The sequence below is a fragment of the Anarhichas minor genome, unplaced genomic scaffold (assembly GCF_050575085.1).
Source record: "Anarhichas minor isolate MPS153535 unplaced genomic scaffold, ASM5057508v1 ptg000073l, whole genome shotgun sequence".
NCBI lineage: Eukaryota > Metazoa > Chordata > Actinopteri > Perciformes > Anarhichadidae > Anarhichas > Anarhichas minor.
The window spans coordinates 9,845,001-9,866,551 of NW_027466519.1; the positions used below are offsets into that span (position 1 = coordinate 9,845,001).

A 21,551-nucleotide genomic window follows, 5' to 3' on the forward strand; every position below is an offset into this window, starting at 1 on the left:
ACAGCATGTTAGATATATAATAGAGGAACGATGTCCTTCACTGAAACACACCATTTAACAGCTAGCAGACACATTTCATCTGTTGCTGTGTCACTTAGCATCTGACCCTCTTGGCTGTGATTACAGTAACTTGCTGGGCTCTTGGACACAGCTGTACTAAGTTGGACATGAATCATTGTGTCAAAATGAGAAGTGGTTCAGCTGGACCACTACTAAATGCAGCTCTGTGCACACACAAGATTGAGAGGAGCGCTGCAGAAGAAGAGTGCGGACTTTCCATTTCAGCCAACGTATTGCTGTCCACGTGTCTCAGCTGCTGAACAGTGATGGGAGAAGGGTTCAGATCCTTGACCTCAGTAGAAGAAGCAAAACAACTTAGTGCAAAAAACACATCCTGATAATCTACTTCAAAGCACTTATTATTCCTGTGAGTGTAATTCTATTATTGTATCATTATTACTAATGCATTATGTACATGCTGTAGCTGATTAAGGTGGACTATAACATTGTATTATATTCTATAAGTTGATATTTTTGTATGTAAAATCAATCTCTTCAAAGTTATTGGTGACTAATGGCTGTAAAAGAAACTGAGTAGAACTACTAAAAAGCAGAACATGAAAGTACCTCAAAATTGTACTTTTAGGAATTATTAAGTTGATTTAGTTCCAGACAACACAAGTTTAAACCCGTCTTGGACCTTAAACACAGCTAAGCTTTGCAATAACAGAGCAACAGGCCTTTCCATGTGCTCTATCAGAGAGACAGACAGAACAATACGTTGGCTTAAATGAGCTTTGTAGGCTTGTTGACTTCCAGCTGCAGAGTGGCTGGGAGAGCTGGGATGTGGAGACGGATCCCAGCGTGTCACAGCAGAGAGAGGTTGTACACATAAACGTTTGTCAGCAACAGTGCAATGAGTTGTGGTAGTCAGTGGTCGGTCTCCAGTGATTTAGTGTGTTGTGTGGTAGACTCCCCACTTTGCCCTGCCTGATAACAATTCATGGCCACTTTGCCAATTTGTGGTTTTTCTAAACTGCTGGTAAACACAGGGGTACAAATTTTAATTAGTAATATTAATGTGGTCAGACTACGGCTGCAGCCTCAGCTTTAGAGGCAGTGGGTTGCTGTAAAGCGCCCGGGGTTCACAGCTGGAGTCGGGGATTGATCCACCAACCTTGTGGTTAAAGGTCGACCCGCTCTACCCAAGTTTATGTAATTTCTAAAATGTATACAGTAATATTCTTGCACAAAATATCATACAATGACAAAGATGCTTTCTCATAATAACACATGTTTAACACAGGAGGGCGCAATGCATCAACCATTCATCAGTGTGCAGCTGCAGAATGGAGAGGAAGGTCCAGTTCAGTTGAGCCTGCAGGCCGACAGCAGCAGCTGTCACACACAAACACAAGTAGCTGGACCTTGAGTGAGGCAGAAATACTTCAATCTGGTTCTGTCTTCATTTGGCACCTCTAATCACACACATTCTTGTTTTTTAAAGATATAATATCCTTTCAACAATATTACCATTTTCCAAATTGACCATCATTTGCTAAATGATCAACCACGGTGGAGCTTAAACATTCAATGCATCCCGACCACAGATCCCATCATTTAAAAAGTAGACAGAGAAGTAGAGATGGAGCTGTTGATTGTTCCGGCCACTGCAGCACCGACAAAAGCTAAAGGTGTATGTTGTGGGACAGTTCTGAATAAACGGAGCAGGTATGCGGCTCACTCACTGCTCTTTGCTTTCTATTTGGTTCATGTTTGGTTCTTTTCGATAAGATGGAAAAACTGAACTACAGGAAGGAAAATCACTTGATAGATCCATTGGAACTTCCTTTTCCGATGTTTCGTTGTCTAATAAACCCACTGCTGCTGCTGCACATTGATGCTCAGAGGAGGTTTCATTAGTTGAACCTGCTGTCTGACGTTCATTTTGTGACACTCGATTGCACCTGGAAGGACAGCTGTCAGAGATATGATTGTGTGAGCAGAGCCACTGCTGTTGGTTGAAGAGTTCAGCTTTTAGTTAATGCTGACACTTCAGAGATTTATTATGCAAAATCCAAAATATCCTAGTAACCAAATTTGAAGTGAAGTCAATGATATCTTAATTAGTTATATATTTAAATATATAGTACAAATGGCCGAGGTGTCACTGCATAATGTTAGGATCATACAGATGTATGAGAAATTGTTGATATGATATGATAATATTGATATGAAGAATTCATTAAATGATATTGATTTAATTAGATTTAATTAATTAGATTAAATAAACTCTATTTCTGACTGTTTGATTTAAAGTTGGTGCCTCTGTGGTTCAGCTGGGTAGTTTCAGGTTAGTAACAGAGACGGACTAACTAAACCCAGTTTCTGCAGATCCATTTAGATTCAGCTCCCCTCGTAGGATCTATAAGCTTTGTCTGTGTTTCAATCTGAAACGGTGTCTAAAACATTTCACGTTTGAGTCTGAGAATGGTTCATGACTGCTTCTTTCTGTTCTCATGCTGATCTCTCAGCTGCTGAGTGAGGAAGTGGACAAAGTAAGTACCTTCACTTGAGGACATGCAGTGTGTGTCTAAATGCAGCCCTTTTAATGCTTCCTTCCTGTCCCGTCATTTCCACCTGCAGGCAGAGCACGAGCTCCGTGTCGCTCAGACAGAGTTTGACCGACAAGCTGAGGTGACCAGGCTGCTGCTGGAGGGCATCAGCAGCACGCATGTGAGTGACTGACTCTGTTCGTCTCCAGAATGTCCACAGCAGCGATGAAGACATGAATCATTGTTTTTTGTTTGTCCGACATGACGCACAGATTTACTGAACACATGCATGCTCCAAAGGATGAATGAGCATTTCCGTGGGGAGGAAGTAAATGGTGCACATTAATTGCGCCTAGGTCAACTCGAGCAAACACACAAAGTTGTACCATTACCGTGTTGACAGCGCTGCCCTTTCAAGGAAAAGGAGAGAAAAAAGATCATGATCCTGTCTGGCTTGAGTGTTAGGTGTTCGCTCGCCGTCCATGAACCCAAACCACATAATTCACAAAGGCATGATCACTACTATGAAGCCTCAATTTACAAAACAAGAAAAGTAACATATGAGGACTATATTATATGCAAATCCCAGTATTTTTAGACCTGATATTTATTTTATTTTGATAACTTTTAGGCTGATCGATATAAATAAATGAAGAAATTAGTAATTCCCCACCAGAATTCTTGGCACTCAAAAGATGACTTTGAACTGGCATTTATACCATGTTGGGTCTAACTTTAACTCAAACAATTTACATCAAATAATATATAATAATTATATAGTTAGTTTTGGTTAGTGATGAATTGTGACAAAATGTTCTGAGGGGTGGGGAGCTCAGTATAAATCCTGCCCAACCATTTCTTGGCTCTGAGCAGCTTCCAGGCAACCAGTGAAAACTCCTTGAAGTTACCAATTACAGGTAAAAAAATACTCCTAAATCCTTAACTGCTTGTTGGTCTTGGTACAGATTAAGTAAACAGGATGTAACATGTTAATTATTGAGCTTTAGAAGTGATGGTAGGTGGATTTTGTTGCTTTTGGATAGAACCCTACTAGCTGTTTCCAGTCTTTTTGCTAAGCTAAGCTAACTGGCTAACGGGCTGGCTTTAGCCTGATATTTAAAGGATAAGTGTGAGAATGGTATGGATCTTCTCAGCTACCTCTTCAGCAGAAAGCGAATCGGCTTGCATTGTTTTCACATGAAAATAACTGGAGCTTTAAAGGAACACTTTCACTATAATTCACATGCAAGGAGGCACATGTCATTCCAGGCTGTGCTGGATACACTGTGATGTATGACACACCACCATTATACACGTGGTGAATGAAGGAGTCTTAGTTGTATTCATGATGAGCTTTTGACTGAAATAAGGAAAGCATTGTAATAGTAGTTAGCACTGAGGGGCCCCGGGCCCTTCTGTGTGAAGTTTGCATGTTCAGCATGGATTCTCTCCAGCTTCCTCCCACAGTCCAAAGACATGCAGCTAAGGTTCATTGATGGTTCATTGATGACTCTAACTTGCCCGTAGGTGTGAATGTGAGTGTGAATGGATGTCAGACCTGCGATAGTCTGGAGACCTGTCCAGGGTGAACCCTGCCTTCACCCAATGTCGGCTCCAGCCCCCCGTGACCCAGAAAAGGATAAGCGGTCTGATTATAATCTTTAGTGTATAGACTGTATGTATGTTTCATGTTCTGCAGGGGATTCTACTCACACTGACTTCATCTTTTGCTTTCTCTCCTCAGCTCAACCACCTGCGATGTCTGCAGGATTTTGCAGAGGCTCAGGCCACTTACTACGCCCAGTGTCATCACTACATGCAGGACCTTCAGAGGGAGCTCAACAAGTGAGGATTCACTGCTGTTGGTAGCTTCATCTTTAACATGTGCCTGAAAGAGGTAGATTAGATAAGGATAGCTCAGTCACTCAGGTCCAAGGGTAATGGGACTTGAAAGGATAAATGAGCTTTCAAAATGTTTTAGATAAAACATGAGTTTTACTCCACACTGGTGCCACAGAGTTTATATAGCCCCTCTCTTCATTCTTTCACTATTTCCAGTTGCTCAATGAGGTCTTTGATTTATTTTGCATGAACAGATAACGCCGCTCTTTGTCAAGAATTGTCACGAAGGCTCATTCTTATATCGCGATTGAAGGCAACATCTACCTAGAGTACAGGTGCCAGACATGGACAGATTGATCATTCTCGGTCTGTCCAATCTCACGTCTGTCTCATGTCTGAAAAATGCCAACATACAGTACACCTTAATCCACGATGAATGGCCACTTCTTCTTATACTGCGGTATCCCACAGTTCACCATGGTCTTCTGTGGTACACTAGTACACCAGTAGTGAGTTGATTAGCTGGTGTCAGGACCAACCTTGACCAACAGATATGAAGATGTTGAAGTCTATGCCATGTTGGATTCCAGGCCGGCCCGACCTCTCTGGGGCCCTAAGCTGAATTCTGCTTCGTGTAAAAATGAAGCTCATGAAGCTCAACACCTACAAATACACTAACTGCAGAGTGCAGATACATGAATACATGCAGGACGGGATGCTGCGTCATTAACGGACAATGCTCAAAATCAATTCAGCAAAACTGCGGCGCTAAAACACGCATTCCGCCACAGACTCAAGAGCACGGTCCATTCAGATATTATTCACATCAGAGGGAACAATATTAACCATATCATAAAAACGACACCATAGACAAATGAACACAGTAGTAACGTTACTGCAGATGTAAAAACACAAAAGCACTTCACTTACCAAAGCTGCTTTCCTCCTTTTTTTCATTACAAAGAGTTTAATCTCACGGTTGTTCAGTACATCCGTGCGTTTTAGTTCCAGTAAGAAGTCCTTCTCCATTCATGGACGCCAGTGAAGACAGTCGAGCCTCCCCAGTTGTATTTCTTGAATAGGTTTTAATGCGTTTGAGGCTGAAAATGTCCGCTCCACAGAGGCAGCAGATATTGGGATTGTCACCGCCCAACATGTCAGGCTAGCCCACTGACCAATCACGTACTTGTAGGCCAGCTAGCAGGCTCTGACACGTCAAAGAATACGCCCAACATGTCAAACTGAAGACTATGACAATCAACAATATCGTCCCCATTCACTTAAACTGCAAAGGGATTCACTTGTGAGTCTGCAGGCCTCGGGCCTCTGTTCTTACCTAGAGACACAGAGGTGAGATCTGATTGGATAATCAACTTTTATTTCAGACTCATGAGTCCATATAGTATCAAAAAAAAAAAAAAACACAAATACAACAACAATACATAAAATACAATACAATACGAGGACACCAAGACACAGGTGTAATCATTGCAGTTAAAAAAGTCACTCGTTGTTAAAAACATACAGACATTTGTTCCAATGTTTCCAGAAACAAGAAGAATATCTTGTGTCACTTTGTGTTGGATCAGTTAAGGCTTTTATAATTACATTTTCTGAGTCATTTAACCGACATTTAAATTTGTAAATAAGATTCCTCAACACAGCATGGAAGGCGGGAACATTACGACTCACAAACATATGACTTGCACTTGTCCATCTTGGAAGCTTGAGCAAGATTCTAAAAGCATCATTAAATGCCACCTGAATCTTTTTCATTTTGGCTTTACTGTAGCTGCACCACAGGTGGGCTGTATACAGTGAGTACAGTAGGCTCTGAGGAGAGCTGTTTTAACCTCATCTGTACACATATGAAATTTACGTGCCAGCATATTAGCTTGAGCATACAATTTGCAACACTGCCGCTGCACATCGTCATCATCACTTAGGTCATTCCTGATGATGTGACCCAAATATTTCATTTTGTGCACCACATTTAGCTCTTGACCTCCCATAAAAAAAAAAAGCTCTCCTTAAAACAAGCTGCGCTGGAAGCAGAGCAACTGAGGAAGACAGGAGCTGTGCAATGAGAACATAAGATAATGGGGAAATATTTTTATAAATTATAATACATGTAGTGTATTTAAGAACAATTATTAAATTATAAAATAGCTATAACTTTGTGATTCTGTTTAGGCCAGCAGAGAAGGCCTTGCTGGCCCTGACGGCCCACCACTGATCTATACGACCAGAATGAGGTATTAACAACATTTATTGAATAGAATATTTTTAATTCTTGATAGTCTTAAGATGAGTGAAAATTTGTGTTCACAATTAATAAGAAATTGTCGAAAATATAACATGTCAAAAATATTCAAATGTAACACTTAGATTCGACTCTGCTGGATGTGGATCAACTCAGTCTGATGATCCAGCATCTCCTCTGCTGACAAACTTAAGCATAAAACCTTTAAATTATATATAACAATACTATTTTTCATTTTATTGGGCCCATTCAAACTGTCTCTCCCCGATTTCCTTTTATACATTTATACTATTTGTACTATGGCCTGAGTAGGCTTCTTCATGGTTATTCTTTACTAAGAGATGTGCATGCATCCACATTGCCCTGCAGTATGCCCAACTCATCAACCTGGTTACTGTCAATCCTTTGCTTTCCATTTTGCATGAGTCCAGAGTTGTAACTAAACCCGACTGAGAGACTAGATAAGCATTGTCATGTTTTAAAAGCATGTGCTCCTATGAGGAGGGCCATCATGCCCATAGTGTCCGGACTGGTAGCTACAGAGGCTGCTGCTGGAGTTTCATTGTGTTCCCGCGTGACGCAGCTCTCTGAAGCTGCAGTAAATAAACACTGTTGGCTGTTGGTGTTAATCAAATGTAATGGTTAGTATTTCACTCTCCCTTTTATCAGACACAAAGTCAGAAGAGCCCTGGAAGTGACTGGCAAGCCAGCAAAACAAAGACAGACCAAGAGATGCTCTGACAGCTCAGTTAGCAAGACAGACTAGAGAGAGTTGTGATGAAAGCTCACACAGCAACTTTACAGTTCTGTTATTTGCTGTCATCAAACTTGGAAAGGAGAGAACACACACACACCTGATTGCCTGATTCCCGCAATTCACTCTCATGATATTTCGTTTCTCTTTTCACTTCCTCTTCTCATTAAAGTTGCAAACCTTGACAAACGCTGTGACACAAGGGGGAGGCGGGGTCCTTTCGTAATTTGCGGGGACCTACTCGACTTGCGTAGTGAGCGTATGGTATGAAGATTCTGGTGGGGCAACACAATATTCATACAAGAAAATGTGATGACGCAATCCAAACATACCATAGATCAGAGGTAGCCAACACGGTGCCCGCGGGCACCCTGTCGCCCGCAGGGACCACGTGAGTCGCCCGCAAGACATGTTCTAAAAATAGCACTAGTCACCATGGAGCTCCGTCTAAAATTGTAGTTGCTGTTCTTTTTTAATCAAAAACGCTTGCATTAGTGTAGATTTAAAAATGAGAATATTTCTTGTCATAAGAGAGTTGGGTACCCGGAGGCGCACGGCGGACAGCCAGGACGAGGCCGCCGCACCGCACTAGGTTTTCAGGTTCTGAATGGCGGGCACATCCCGTTGGCGCCAGACGCGCGCCGCGAGCGCACCCCGTCGTCAGGTCCGTAAATCCTCGGAACAGGCCGCGGGGCAATCCGACCGAAAAGCCCCAGACTAGAGGTTTGAACGCGGGCGCCCGAAGACGCTCGCGCGCCTCGGAGGTTTGGATCCCCCGCTCGGATATAGACGAGACTTTTTACTGGTTTCTTCGTGGAGAAAAAGGTACCATTGGAAAAGCTGGTGTCGGTGACAACAGACGGGGCTCCCGCGATGACGGGCCGGCATGCGGCTTCATTGCGCAATGCAAAGGTGACCCAGACTTCCCAAAATTTCTACATTACCACTGGATCATTCACCAGCAGGCGCTATGTGCAAAAGTAACCGGCTTTAATCATGTGATGATACAAAAATATCAGAGATGTGATACCTCTGACTTTCAAATGTTGAAACAGATTAACAGAAATAAAAGTTGCATGTTTAAATATGTATGTGTAGCTATACCATCATTGTTGTGGAAACATTATTCATAATTATTGTGAGGAATAATTAACTGACATGTGATCAAACAGTCTCTTCACATATATTATTATTATTAAGGTGATCTGTGCAACTTTGTTATTCAGGAAGTTTGTATCAAACAAGTAGCCCTTCGTACTACTCGGTACCCTTGAAGTAGCTCTCAGTTTAAAAAAGGTTGGTGACCCCTGCCTTAGATGTATCACATTGAACCTTACTCTCACAGCCAAGCGCGCTAGTGAGAGAGGGATTGCTGTGACCAATGTATCAACTGCAGTGATGACAAAATTTCAATTTCACACTTTCCACAAAGTTTTATACAGGTTATAATTCTGCCAAGAACATACCTTATTTCTTCAGTCTGACAGTTGTATTGTTCAATGCCAAATCTGTACGCACCGTCAAGCTGAGAGGCAATGTTGGTTGTTCCCAGTAAGCCTAACTTGATGACATTATCCACTTGTTTTACCAGCCTTTCTGAAAGATGTTTCGAGTCTTTAAATCCACTTGCTGTCCAAACAGTTTCCTCTCCGATAAGAAGACATGGAGGGCTTTTGATGATATGCTAGCAGTTAGCCAAGTTTTCCCTTTGAACCACTCGTGGTTGAATTGTCTTTTTTTGATCCTTTCCTTCTTGACATATGATTTAGTCATCCGGTTGATGTGGTCCCAAACGTTTTATTCATTTTTGCTCGGGGGGTAAAGTGCTAAATTGTACTGTAGTTAAATAATCCACACGAGTCATCACTACTGTTGTAACATTAAAGAAAGTACAATATCAGTCCCTCTTCAGCTAGCTAGCAAGACATATACACCCTTGCATCATTAAAATCAACCAATGGGATGCTTCTAGGGGCCCTGGCCATCAGGCCCCACTCACAATCTAAAAGTTCACGTTGAACGTGCACACATGCACAAATAGTTTGTCGGTCCAGAGCTACAAGTGCAGTAAGGCCAGTTCTGCCGTTTCCCCACCAAGCAGAAACGGGCAAACAGCATCAGGCACAGAGACAAATGTACACACACTACAAAGCAATATGTTTCTAGAGAAGCGATGTCATTCAGAATATTATGAAAAATGTTATGAAGTAGACAAAGTTGAGTTTGCCATTATTGTGTCTGACATAGAGAAAAGCCTATTCTTTGTCTGTGTGACAGCGCCCTCTGGTGGGGCCCCTAATACAAAAATGCAGAGGCTTAGGCCATGTCCACACTACTCTGTTTACGTTTGGAAACATGTTTTGCTACGTTTACACTGAGCGGCCACACTACGCAGGAGTTTTGGAGCACCCTAAATGGAGGAGTTTGAAAACACCCCCGAGGTTGGAGGTGTTGTGCACTGATGTGTTTAGAAAAATATGACATTTTCATGCTCGTATTTATCCCTCCTCTCTTGCCGTAGTTAGTGCCTCGTTGTTTTTAGATTCTAATGAGAAGACACGCTGCACTAACGTTTTACTTCTTCCGTTTGGTAGCCTTGAGAGACCTTAGTCTGTAAGTATTTCTTTATGAAGCATGAAAAAATGTACGAAGATATATGCTAATCGCGGTTAGCATTTCTCCATTGGCGGTAAAGTTAAAATTAGCTTAGAAGCTAGCTAGTCGGACATGTTACATGATGGCAAAGCAAGAGCAGAATAGAGTGAGAGACGTGTGTTGACCACATTTATGGACCATAATCTAGTAAATGTTTACATGTAAGTGTTGATTTTAAAGTAAATTTGATATGAGAGAGAGAGATAGAACCGCAGCGCTGTAACTAAGTCTGAAAAATAAAACTTCTAAAACGTTCCACGAACTGTCTGTTTGAGTTTATAGAGGAATATTTTAGAGGAAGATCTTAAGTATCAAACACGACCTTTAAACACTACTTTATTACTCTGTCGTATTTTTTTTTAACTCGGCAACCAATCTACTTCCTGTTTACACCGTCACGCGCATGCCCAGTGTACGTTAATGGTCACGTGCTGCCCGTCTTCGAAGGCTGCCGTGTGGATGCAGATCAATTCGAGAATGATGCTGAAACGCCCGTGTGGACGGAGATCGTTTCTATTTGACAACTCTGCTTCCAAATAGAAACGGAGTAGTATGGATGTAGCCTAGAGGTGAGATATTAATGCAAATTAAATGAAAAAGCCGCGTTCTGACTGTGAATTGTATCATGACACACTGTCAGTGTCATGATTCTAAGCATAGAAAATGCTTGTGTTGTGTCTTTTCTGAGATGTGATTGAAATGATGTTGACATTGCAGCCATTAAAACGAGGCGTACTGGGTTTGAACTTCGGTGTAAATATAACATAATTTCAATGTATGGAGCCAAATCCAGGCCAATAGTTTTGATCATTTGAAAAAAAGAAATGGTGTATAGAAAGTATCGAGTCATAATTCTCGCGGTACCTACATTTCCTGAAGGCAACGTGGTTGAGGAAGGTCCTCAGCCTTCTTTGTTATGCTGCCACTCATGATTACACGCCCCTCTCAGTTGATGCCACGCCCCCCACGCTAGATCAAGGCCATAAATCTGAAAAAACATCTAAAACTGAAAAAAACTATTTGAAACCGAAAAAAACAAGATCTGAAAATGTAAGATTTGTATCTGAAAAATACAAGACTTAACTATCAAATTATGACAGTGAAAAATGAAAAAAAATATTTTATTCCAAACAATTCCAGAACTGAATCAAAGTTATATTTAACCTCAAACAACTTTTCCACACTTATTTTTAGTTTGATTACATTGTTGTATTTTACAAAGTTCAAGACCAAAACTTGAACTTCTCCAACTTCTCTCCATGAAGACAATCAGATTATAGAGAGGTGGACAATTCAGACTATTGTCATTCTGAAAATGTCTCATGTTAGATGACTCATTCGGGCATATTTGGAGATAATACTGATATAACAGCTGTATCACTTTCTTACTCTCATGCTGAGGCTTCAGCCCTGCTGCTTTGAAGCAGGTGTCAACCTTCGGGTCTGAAAAGTGTCCTAAACTTGCATTCTCCTCTGGTTGTATAGAAGTCTATGAGAAAATGACTCTACATCTCTCTTGATTTATTACTTCAGTAAACATTGTAAACATGAGTTTATGGTCTCAATCTCTAGTTTCAAGTCTTCTTCAATACAGCATGATGTTCATTTAGTAAATTATGGTCCATTTAGAGTCAAACAGACCATAAAGCAGGGGATGCTTTAGGGCGGGGCTTTTTTGTTGTCTCTACGTCACTCCTCCACAGTCCAAATATGGTCATTTCTGTTCACTGGTTGCAAAAATTCAAGATGGCGACCGCCAAAATTTCTAACTTAAGGCTTCAAAACTGCAGTCCGCTTCTTATAGACAGTAAATGCTTTGAACAGAGAGTCATGTGGAGGATAACAGCACCAGCAGACCTGGGACTAGCTAGTCTCACAAAGCCAGACCACAGCGCTGAGCTGAGCACCTGCCTCTAAACGCATCATACATGCGTAAAATAATAAATACGTAAAAGTAGCAAGACGAATGTATCCAAATGTAACAAATGTACAAATAAAGATTTAATTGTAAAATCTACTCAAGTAAGAGTAAAATGTAAGCTGCATTAAAACTACTCTGTCAAGTACAAGTTACTCCAAAAAGTTACTTGAGTACATGTAACTCATTACTACTCCCCTCTGGATTCATAATCTACTGTATGTGTGATGTTGTCAAACAGGGTGGGGAAAGGCTTCTCGAATTTGAAAGCCAAATAGAAAATGAAAGGGAAAGAGGGGAGGGACAATGTATGGGTAAATACTGAATACAATTCTCTTTGGAGAGAGATTTTGTCTCTCTCCAAAGACTGGTTGCAAAACAGGTTGCAATCAGTGCTTGAAGTTGAAAAATAAGTGTACTCTCCTTATTCACATCTTGGCGTGTTTTTACCGTCCGGCCTCTGCAATCTCTTACATATTGTTATTTATTTATTCTGTCTTTAAGCATGTTTAGCCTTTTGTGTCCGTCATCAGTTGTGATTTCCTTGATATATTATTATACTTGGGCTTTGCATCTTCTATAGTAGGCCTATAGTACTCCAATAATATTAGTGTTAATGTAGTAGGTTGGAAATGCTACATGTTAGTTTTTTATTAAAACAGACCCCCCCCACACTTTCTTTGTTAATAATTGAACTATTCTAACACTCTTCAGACTTTATATTGAGGTAATACACGATCACGTCAGTAGATGGCGGTTTGGTGCTGCTGTGGATCCATTAGAGAGAACGTAGCTACAGGCTCCGCTCATGCGCAGCTCAGAATAAAACTAGCTCTGGCCTGAGCATGACGCTAATGTTGGTCCTCTCTCTGTATTAATCCACAGTTAGATCAGTTGGCTACACAGTGCTTCCTAGCCTGTGTAACCTTTGCTGCCGGTCCAGATTTCCCCTAGGTCTGGTGCCGGTAACATTAAGGTGCTGTGTTTGTGTATTTACATTTTGACATAGTGTTTATACTCAAAGGGCTTCTTTTGGTGTTATTTGTAGCCTATAGCATCGCTCTATAATATATTATGGGATGCCTACAGCCTGGAATCAACACCAGCCAGACAGGGTGTGAGCTATTCATTCAGGTTTTATTAGTAGTGTCCCAGTCACGACGCTAACATTAAGCAGCAGGATAAAGACACACAATCTGAATTTCAAAGTCACTAAAAGATGCAAGGAGCTGTTGAGTTTAGGGTTCCTGTCTCAAGAAAAGGTTTTTGACTGAAAACTATACTTTATAATTTTGGACTATTACATTTAATTCTTCTGGAAAAGTTAGCTATTCTGTAAATCAAAAGAGCAGATTCAGAAAACTCTTCAATAATGTTTCATTCATAAAATGAAATTCATATTCAAAATCTCCCAGAGAACCTGATGGAGAGGGTAGAAAAGAGTACAGTTTGTGAGACGTGCTGGTACACAAGAAAAAGTCCCACGCCAAGGAGTGCAATGTAGAAGTAGTGCTGGTACTGCATCGGCCAACCTCGAGCACTGATTGTAATGCGGAGTGTATGGAGGTTACTTTCCTGATTGACCCTTGGCTAAGCCCCCTGTTGAATTTTTCTGTTACCTCTAAAATGTCTTTAGAAATAAATGGAAATGTACCACATTTGTATCATCAGTATATTTTAATAGAATGTCCAAAGTAAATTAACATTTTTTTGTATTTTTCAACAAGAACAAACAGAAAATATGACATGGCCAGTAATAAAGACACCCTTTGTTAACATTTGTTGATCACCCTTTGGCAATGATTACTGCCTCCAAACGCTTCCTGTAGCCATCTATAAGCTACAGTACTTGCACCTGTCAGTTGGTAGTTTCTCCCAATCCTCCTTTGCCATTTGTTCAAGCTCCTAAAGGTTTGCAGGACTATTTCCCCATTGGCAGATTTTGTCTCTCTCCAAAGATTTTGGATGGGATAGAGATCAGGACTCATTGCTGGCTAGATTAAAACAGTCCATTTAACCTCATATGTGCTTGTAGATGTGCTTTGGGTCTGTATCGTGCTAGAGAACCCATGATCTTTGTCCCAAACCAAGTTTTCTCATGCTGGATAGCACATTTCGCTCTAAAATCCCATGGTAATCCTATGATTTTATGATTCCTTCAATACGGTCAAGGCCTCCAGCCCCAGAGGCAGCAAAGCAGCCCCATGACGTTATGTCATGCTTAACTGTAGGTAGGGTGTTCTTTTCTTTAGAAGCTTAATTTGGTCGTCTATAAACAAAGTCGCTAGTGTCCCTTGCCAAAAAGCTCTATTTTGGTTTCGTCTGTCCACAGAACATTTGCCCGGAAGGATTGTGGTTTGTCCAGGTACTCATTGGCAAAGATCAGTCATTCCTTTTTATGTCCTTGTTACAGCAGTGGGGTCTTCTTTGGCCTTCGCCCATTAAGCCCTTCTTGGTTTAGTTTGTGGCGTAGGGTCCGTCTTCAAACCATGACTCTAGATTGTTTCAGGTCAGCCTTCAGCTCCTTGGACATTTTTGCGTGGTGGTTTTTTTTCCCACTTCGCACCGAACTTCAAAGACTCCTCATTGATTTTCCTCTTCCCCCATGCCCAGGGAGGTTCTTGACAGTTGCAAACTTCTTAATAACATTGTGCACTGTTAAAACAGGGATACCAAGGTATTTTAAGATGGCCTGGTACCCTTTAGAGGTCTTGTGTTTGTTGATAATAGCACTTCTGATGCTGTCAGACAGCGCCATTGTCTTCACCATTGTGGAAAAAGAGAAGAGGGAATAACAAGAGGCTTTTTTTAAGCATGTCATTGGCTAAAGCGGATCCTCGGCTCGATCGCCGGCTCCACTAGTCCATGTTGATGTGTCCTTGGGCAAAACGCTTAATCCCAAATCCTGTAGCTGTGCCTACGGTGTATGAATGTGTATGAATGTTAGATAATCCTGATGGGCAGGTGGCACCTTGTATGGTAGCCCCTCCCATCAGTGTATGAATGGGTGTGAATGGGTGAATGATGTCATGTAGTGTTAAAGAGCTTTGAGTGGTCGGAAGACTAGAAAAGTGAAATACAAGTACAGTCCATTTTTGTCTCTGTTTTTATAGGATTACCGTAACAGCCTAAAATACGTGGAATTCCACTTCAACAACTCAACTCCTTCATTTGTCCTCCAATGTTCACACAGATGTGCTAATGCCGTCAGCGCCCCCCACCCTACTGCAGCGGTCTGTCCCAACCCCGTCTCCTCTGCTTTCCTGTCTGGACCATCATCTCCCGGGGCCACAGTCTCCTCTCAGTCTAGCCAAAGGCCCAGCACGCTGGCTATGGAGCAGACACAGCTCCCTGTCACAGGCACGAGAAAGGCCAAGGTCCTGTATGACTATGACGCCCACGATGTAAGCGAGCTGTCCCTCTTGGCTGATGAGGTAAAGTAGGATATTCTGATTCACCCCACACCCACATCTCTGTTAGATAAGGAGCTGGACCTACTCGTGAACAGAAAGCAGCTAGAAGACTTTTAGCTGTGAAACTGGTACAGAGTACAGAATATTGAATATTAAAAATCTATATACACTTTGAGCATTTCTGCTTCTCATATTTAGGCTGAAAATATATACCTCAGTTTCTCACATGTGGATCAACCCATCTACCAACCCATCTTTAAAATTAAAAGTTTTAAGCCGGCATTTACTTATTCATTGCAGGGTCCGAAGGGGCTGTGGCCTTTCCCCGCATACACTCATTAAAAGATAGGTTCACATTTTTCAAATGTGTCTCAAAACAATATTCACATATGTATCTTGAAATAATTATTATACGCCTGGGGACAGGTCGTGTGTGTGTGCGTGTGACTGAGCGTGCGCCTCTCTGCAGCAAACTGCATCATGTTCTGGGTGTCCAGTTGGGGCTGCATGATCCAGGTCCTCTAGTAGTTTCACTAGTAATAACACAGCTGAGTGCATCTCTGACCCCCATCTGCTACTCTGTGACCAGAGAAACTTGGAGAGTTTGATTTTGTGTTTTGGCACAATTGTATGAGGTGTATTATACATGACTTGGAGCCCGGTGCTTGTATGAAGTTACTTGTTTTTGAGTTTGAATGAAGTTTGTTTGATGACGCTTTACAGCACTGGTTGTATTCATTTTAATCACACACTACAGCAGTGGTGGTTGCAGACACCTGGTGGAGATCTTCACATTCTACTGAGTCCACCTCTCTAGTTGTGATTCTTCCACCTGTCCATACCGGCCCTGAGGTGATCTCTTTTCAGGACAACTTCAATGTAAGAGATGGAAAACAAGTTCCACAGTCTTTATTCTTTGAAAACATCTATACAGGACCATTGGTTTACAGGACCTTTAAAGGGGAACTGCACTGACTTTACACTTCCAAGTGTGTTTTCAGGTTTTGGGGAGTAGTTGTAAAGTTCTAGCTTTTAGTGTCTCCAGAGAGATCTGTGTGAAGTCTGATAAATGTCCTCAAGGGATTCATTTGAGTCAGTTGGGTATGAAGACTTGGAAGAATGTGGCTACAAGTTCTGAATTTCCGAGGACAACAGTGCAGATGTTCTGAAGCTGCGGGTCGAATAGGATGTCATGGCTGAACGTTATAAAAGTGGGCTCCAAGCATTCTCCACAGCAGCGAGAAGAGGTGGTTGCCGTCTGTTTGTGAAGCTACCAACCTTATTGAGAAGTTAGGGAAGAGCTTCTCCAGTGCACAGAAGACTCTTTCGTAATCTACTAAGCGATGGTGCATGACTAGTGACACTACATACTTGCTGATATGGACAATCTGGTACCTGTGAGTAAATAACTATGGACAAAGGTCCAGTTTGTCCCCCACTTTATGTGGTCTAGTTAACACTTTTTTACAAATTAGCTGGGCTTGCTGTTGTGTTTTATTCTCCATGTCTTATTTTGTTTGTTAGTTATATCATAAGTTTTAAGTTTAGCCAAGCTAAACGAGCTATTCTCTTTTTGTGTGTGAGCTGTCTTAGCTCGGAGAGGTCATTGAATTAAAGATATATTGTTGTAACCATTGGATGTGTCTCTGTGCTCCTCAGGAGTGTAGATGCATCGTAAAACAAGAAAGGTGGGGTCATAACATCTTGTCGGCTCAGCCTTAAATTGATTTGAGTGACCCCCAGTTATTATGTCCTATCTGCTGTGAGTCTATCCAGGCACGGAGTCAACCTGCTTAGTGACCTATGGGGCGGAGGCCGTTTCTGGGAGAAATTGAATAGTTAAAATGTTGTCATTGTTGTTATTATCACATTTTAGTTTTCATCATCTGTCTGTCGTCGCTCACTAGACCTGAGACTACAGCCTGGATCTTGACCAGTGGTTAGCGCTGCTCTACACTCTTCAAACAGACCCGTCATGTATGCTAGCAACACTGCTAATGCTAGCTGTCTCTAACTCTGTCCTAGCTTGTTTCCTTGACTTGGACATATTTTTTACTGTAGTCTTGACATCAAATAATCAACTTCGTAAAAAGCAAAAATAGGATTTGAAAAATGAAAAGTTTTTAGCAGGAGCTAGAAAACTGTGTGTCGACTCCATACTCTGCAACCCGGAAGTCACCAGGCTTTTATTTGAAGCAGAATCCCGTTATTTGCTGACAAAGCTTTTAATTTGAAATGTCCGTGAAAGTGATCCTGCCTTATTTGTCTCACACAGAACTGAATTGACCTCCAATTTGAGGAAAACTATATCTTTGTTTATTCAAGTAACTGCAAATAATACAAGAGGCAGAGCAGGAGGAAAGCTGCATGGTTGGCAGTGAATAGAAGGACAATGACAGGAGTTAATGGCAATCAAGTGTTTGGTAAAAGTTGCATAATTATCAGTTTATGGATTATCAGCACAATACTGTTGTCAAACCGCTAGCCATGCTACTTCCTGGAGTTATTGCTTGTGATCTTTATTTCCTGTCCTCTCTGCTCTTTGCCTTGGCCTTAGAGGAAGTGGAGGCAGATATGGAGCATAAAAAACGGAAGATAATGCAAATATCAACACTTGACGTTACATTATTTTGCTTTCTGTTTCCCTTTGCTTGGGAAACAACCTCGGTATTAGTTGTTATTTTTTCTTGTTTAAATAGCTTCACTTTTGTAAAACATCTTTTACGAAATGTTTCTTAAAATGTCCTGTTTTTTTGTCTCTCCAGCTCATTACTGTATACACCGTACCAGGAATGGATCCTGATTGGTTGATTGGAGAACGGGGGAACCAAAAGGGAAAAGTCCCTGTGACCTACCTTGAACTGCTGAGCTAATGGACCAAACAGGACACACACACACACACACGCACACGCGCGCACACACACACACACACACACACACACATACACATTTAGTACACTTGTATTTTGATCTTAAACACTTATGCAACCCTGTCTGTTGGGAAATTTTCTATAAATACAGATGACTCATGGGAGGAAATTGCAACAAGCGCTTGTAACTGTGTGAGCAACAGTTTTGTTTGATGTGGCCACATGGGTCATTATTACAGTCTCCCTCTTAGTCCAGTAATGTGTGTGCGAGTGTGATGAGGCCACAGTTACAACTACACTCCCTCATTTTGTTAACAGAGCAGTTTGAGTGTTTTTGTGTGAAAACTGAAACTTAATTCTTCTCAATCTTTCATTTGTGTTTTTACCACAAAGCATTTATGAGGCATTCAAAGACATCACATAATCCATTAAAAGATCATTCCGATTTATTACGACTTGGGTCTTATTGTTGTAGTTTGGGCCATCATTTGTATCGATTATGATGATGTTGTCCTCACCAAAGTAAGTGCTGAGAATTGGGAGCATAGTGACATGGCTACGACAGAGGTTGATGGGGCAAGAAACACAAGCTGTCAAGAAAAAAGACAGTTGCCAAAAGTCCAACAATTTCACCAGACTGTCTAAACTACTTTCTAGTGCTGAAGTACAATGGGAACTTTGGGATTCTGCTTTACATTTGTAATGAGAATTGAGAAGAATCTTGGAACATAACCATACTACCATAGTAGTATACCAAGCCCAAGACCACTGTGGTTCCATGTCACCTGCTTGAGTGCATTGATGAGTTAAAGTGGTGACTCGACCACAAGTACCCAACGTGTAATAAAGCAGAAGGATCCTTTGCAGGATAATGAAATGTGATGAATTCTACCTGCTGGCTTCCTCTTCTCTCCGGTCCACTTTCAACTTCACAATCTCCAACTGTGACAATCTGTGACTATTTCATCATCTGTTCTTAAAACTCAGCAATACAAATACATCAGTCAGCTGCTGAGAAGGGCTTTCAACTCAAATGGAATGATAATTCTGGATTTGTATGTTGTGTATGTTGCTGTACTGTGAAGTTTCTGATACAATTTTCAAATACAGAAAATCATGAATCATATCGTCATCACCATCTTAATAGTGTAATGACTCTTGCTGTTGGTTTGTGAAATGACTGCTGTATAGTGACCATGCTGAGTCATCATCATGTTTTCTTCAAGGACAACATGACACAGCTTGTACTCATATTCTGGAGCTATAGCTGCTTAGTTCACAGTTAAATGTGAACTTCTAAAATGTTTTTGGACAAACGTAACACAAATGTTCTTCCTGTATTAGGAGCAGTTCGACTACATCTCCATGTATCATCAAGTCAAACAATAAAGGGGTTCATGAGGATGATTACAAAGTGAAGTTAGCCTGAAGAAGTGTTGCAACGACACAGGCACAACATGATAACTGTCTGCAGAGAGATTGTTAGCCTTACATATGACACTTTGTGAGTTTGGAATGATTTGAAACAGAGGAGCAGTGTGTGGTGAATTAGCAGTCATGCAGGAATCACTTATTCTTCCAATGCAACAGCGACATGACATAACTGTGTCTCCAGGTGTGTCTATGTCTTGTTTGCTTTATTTTCATGATCACAGTGATTATGTAATGTGCTTAGTTTCCCACACACCCACTTGACTCCCAGCCTTCCAGCTCCCTTACGGAGAACATCCTCAATACACACAGCATGCGGGGGGGAAGTCAGGCAAACTGCCTTATGAGGTCAAAAGGGCAAAGGGAGAGTTGGAGCATCCTCCAATTACTAAGAATTTCAAACTGTCTCCATAGTAGTAGACCTACTTGGCCTGTAATTTGTGTAATTCCATTACAATAAGTGTTGCAACAGTTCTTGGAAGCAGAGTTCTACAGTTTGCTGTGATTTGTGATAAGCTGATGGATCTCATGTATTCAGGAGAACGGGTCACAATCATCAGGGGCAAAGAAATGACTCAGCAACTTGTGAGAAAGTGGAATGTTGTATGACTAATGTTTATTGTGTGCAACTAACTACAGATGATGGAAAGTCTTTATTACCTCACCAGTGGCAGTGCAATACGTGTGAGTCATAGCTGTGTGTAATATAAGTCTTTCAAAGGGAATCCCAAGTTTGATTTCACATCACAAGTTGCTAACAACAGAAGCTAGAGTATCCAGTAGTTTAGTGTATTTGAGATAGATATTCCTGGTTCCCATAAGATGATGCTGAATGATGTTTAGAGACATCTTTGGGACAAATATCCTCCTTTTATTTTAGATCGGACCGTCAGAACACCGTGACATTTGCTGAGTACGTTCATGCTTTCCTCTAGCGTCACCTTTAGGACTGAATTAATGTTTGTAGCTCTATTACTGATGAGGCTGTAACAACCACAATATCTTTGCTCAATTTGTATTTTTGAGTGAAATGAACATTGCAGCAAAGCTTTAGAAAGTTGGCCTTTATAACTTATTGGATGTTTGAGCATTAAAGTATTTCTTTACCTTGGTTAAGGTAATTCATCTTATCTCATTGCCCAATATCTGTCTTTTTCCAGAGCTTTCCACTGAATTTCACAGTTTTCATCAGCCGATGGAGTTCAAACACGGATGACAACTGAGCAAACTCCATCCAGCCATGTGGAAAGCTCTGGAAATAGCTTGTCAATGGACTAAATATTGTTTTGTCAAACTATTGAATATTCTCTTTCTTATATGAACAGGCTACCTGACGGACTGAAGAACACATCATTTGTAGCATGCAAATTGTAGAAACTAGTCTGCTCTGACTGGATTTCACACTCCATATCGTGTGTGTGTGTGTGTGTGTGCGTGCTTATATGTATGTGCGTAAATGAATTCAGGATTTCAAAGCACAGCTATTTTTATGGGCTCTGTTTCCTGTTTCTTTCGTGTTTTTAATTTAGCGTGTACATACCTGGGGGGGGTGGACTATGAAATGTCCAGACATCTTGTTGTCGTCACATACTTGTAATTTTCCAACTCATGGCCACTGGTTTGATGTGCAATAAACATGCATGTGTGTTACAGTAATATGAGTGTCTGCTTCTTGAATATCCGCAGCACAGATGAGTATTCCGCAAAACTTTACACAATTTATTTTGTGTTAAAGAATTGGTGGGAAGAAATTTGATAGTTGCGTTATTTACACAGATCAGGCGGTCCTGCCCCTTCCATTGGACCACCATGGGACTGTAGATTCCATGGATTAAACATGTTTGTCAATT

At 41.2% G+C, this 21,551-nt stretch overlaps 1 protein-coding gene across 5 annotated transcripts in view; it reads left to right on the forward strand.

Moving 5' to 3' along the window:
• The window catches only part of sh3glb2b (SH3-domain GRB2-like endophilin B2b), a 42,489-nt gene extending 21,143 nt beyond the window's left edge, over positions 1-21,346 (forward strand). For 2 of the 5 annotated variants that reach the window (XM_076079923.1, XM_076079927.1), the window contains 6 exons: positions 2,535-2,558; positions 2,647-2,736; positions 4,300-4,400; positions 6,786-6,855; positions 15,209-15,421; positions 18,166-21,346. In XM_076079923.1, coding sequence (XP_075936038.1) covers positions 2,535-2,558; positions 2,647-2,736; positions 4,300-4,400; positions 6,786-6,855; positions 15,209-15,421; positions 18,166-18,273 — 606 coding nt within the window. In that variant the 3' untranslated portion in view covers positions 18,274-21,346. Of the gene's footprint in view, positions 1-2,534; positions 2,559-2,646; positions 2,737-4,299; positions 4,401-5,402; positions 5,415-6,785; positions 6,856-9,837; positions 9,865-11,493; positions 11,546-15,180; positions 15,422-18,165 lie in introns of all 5 variants that reach the window. The other 3 variants (XM_076079928.1, XM_076079926.1, XM_076079924.1) reach the window with 3 other exon arrangements.
• Positions 21,347-21,551: the final 205 nt, after the last annotated feature.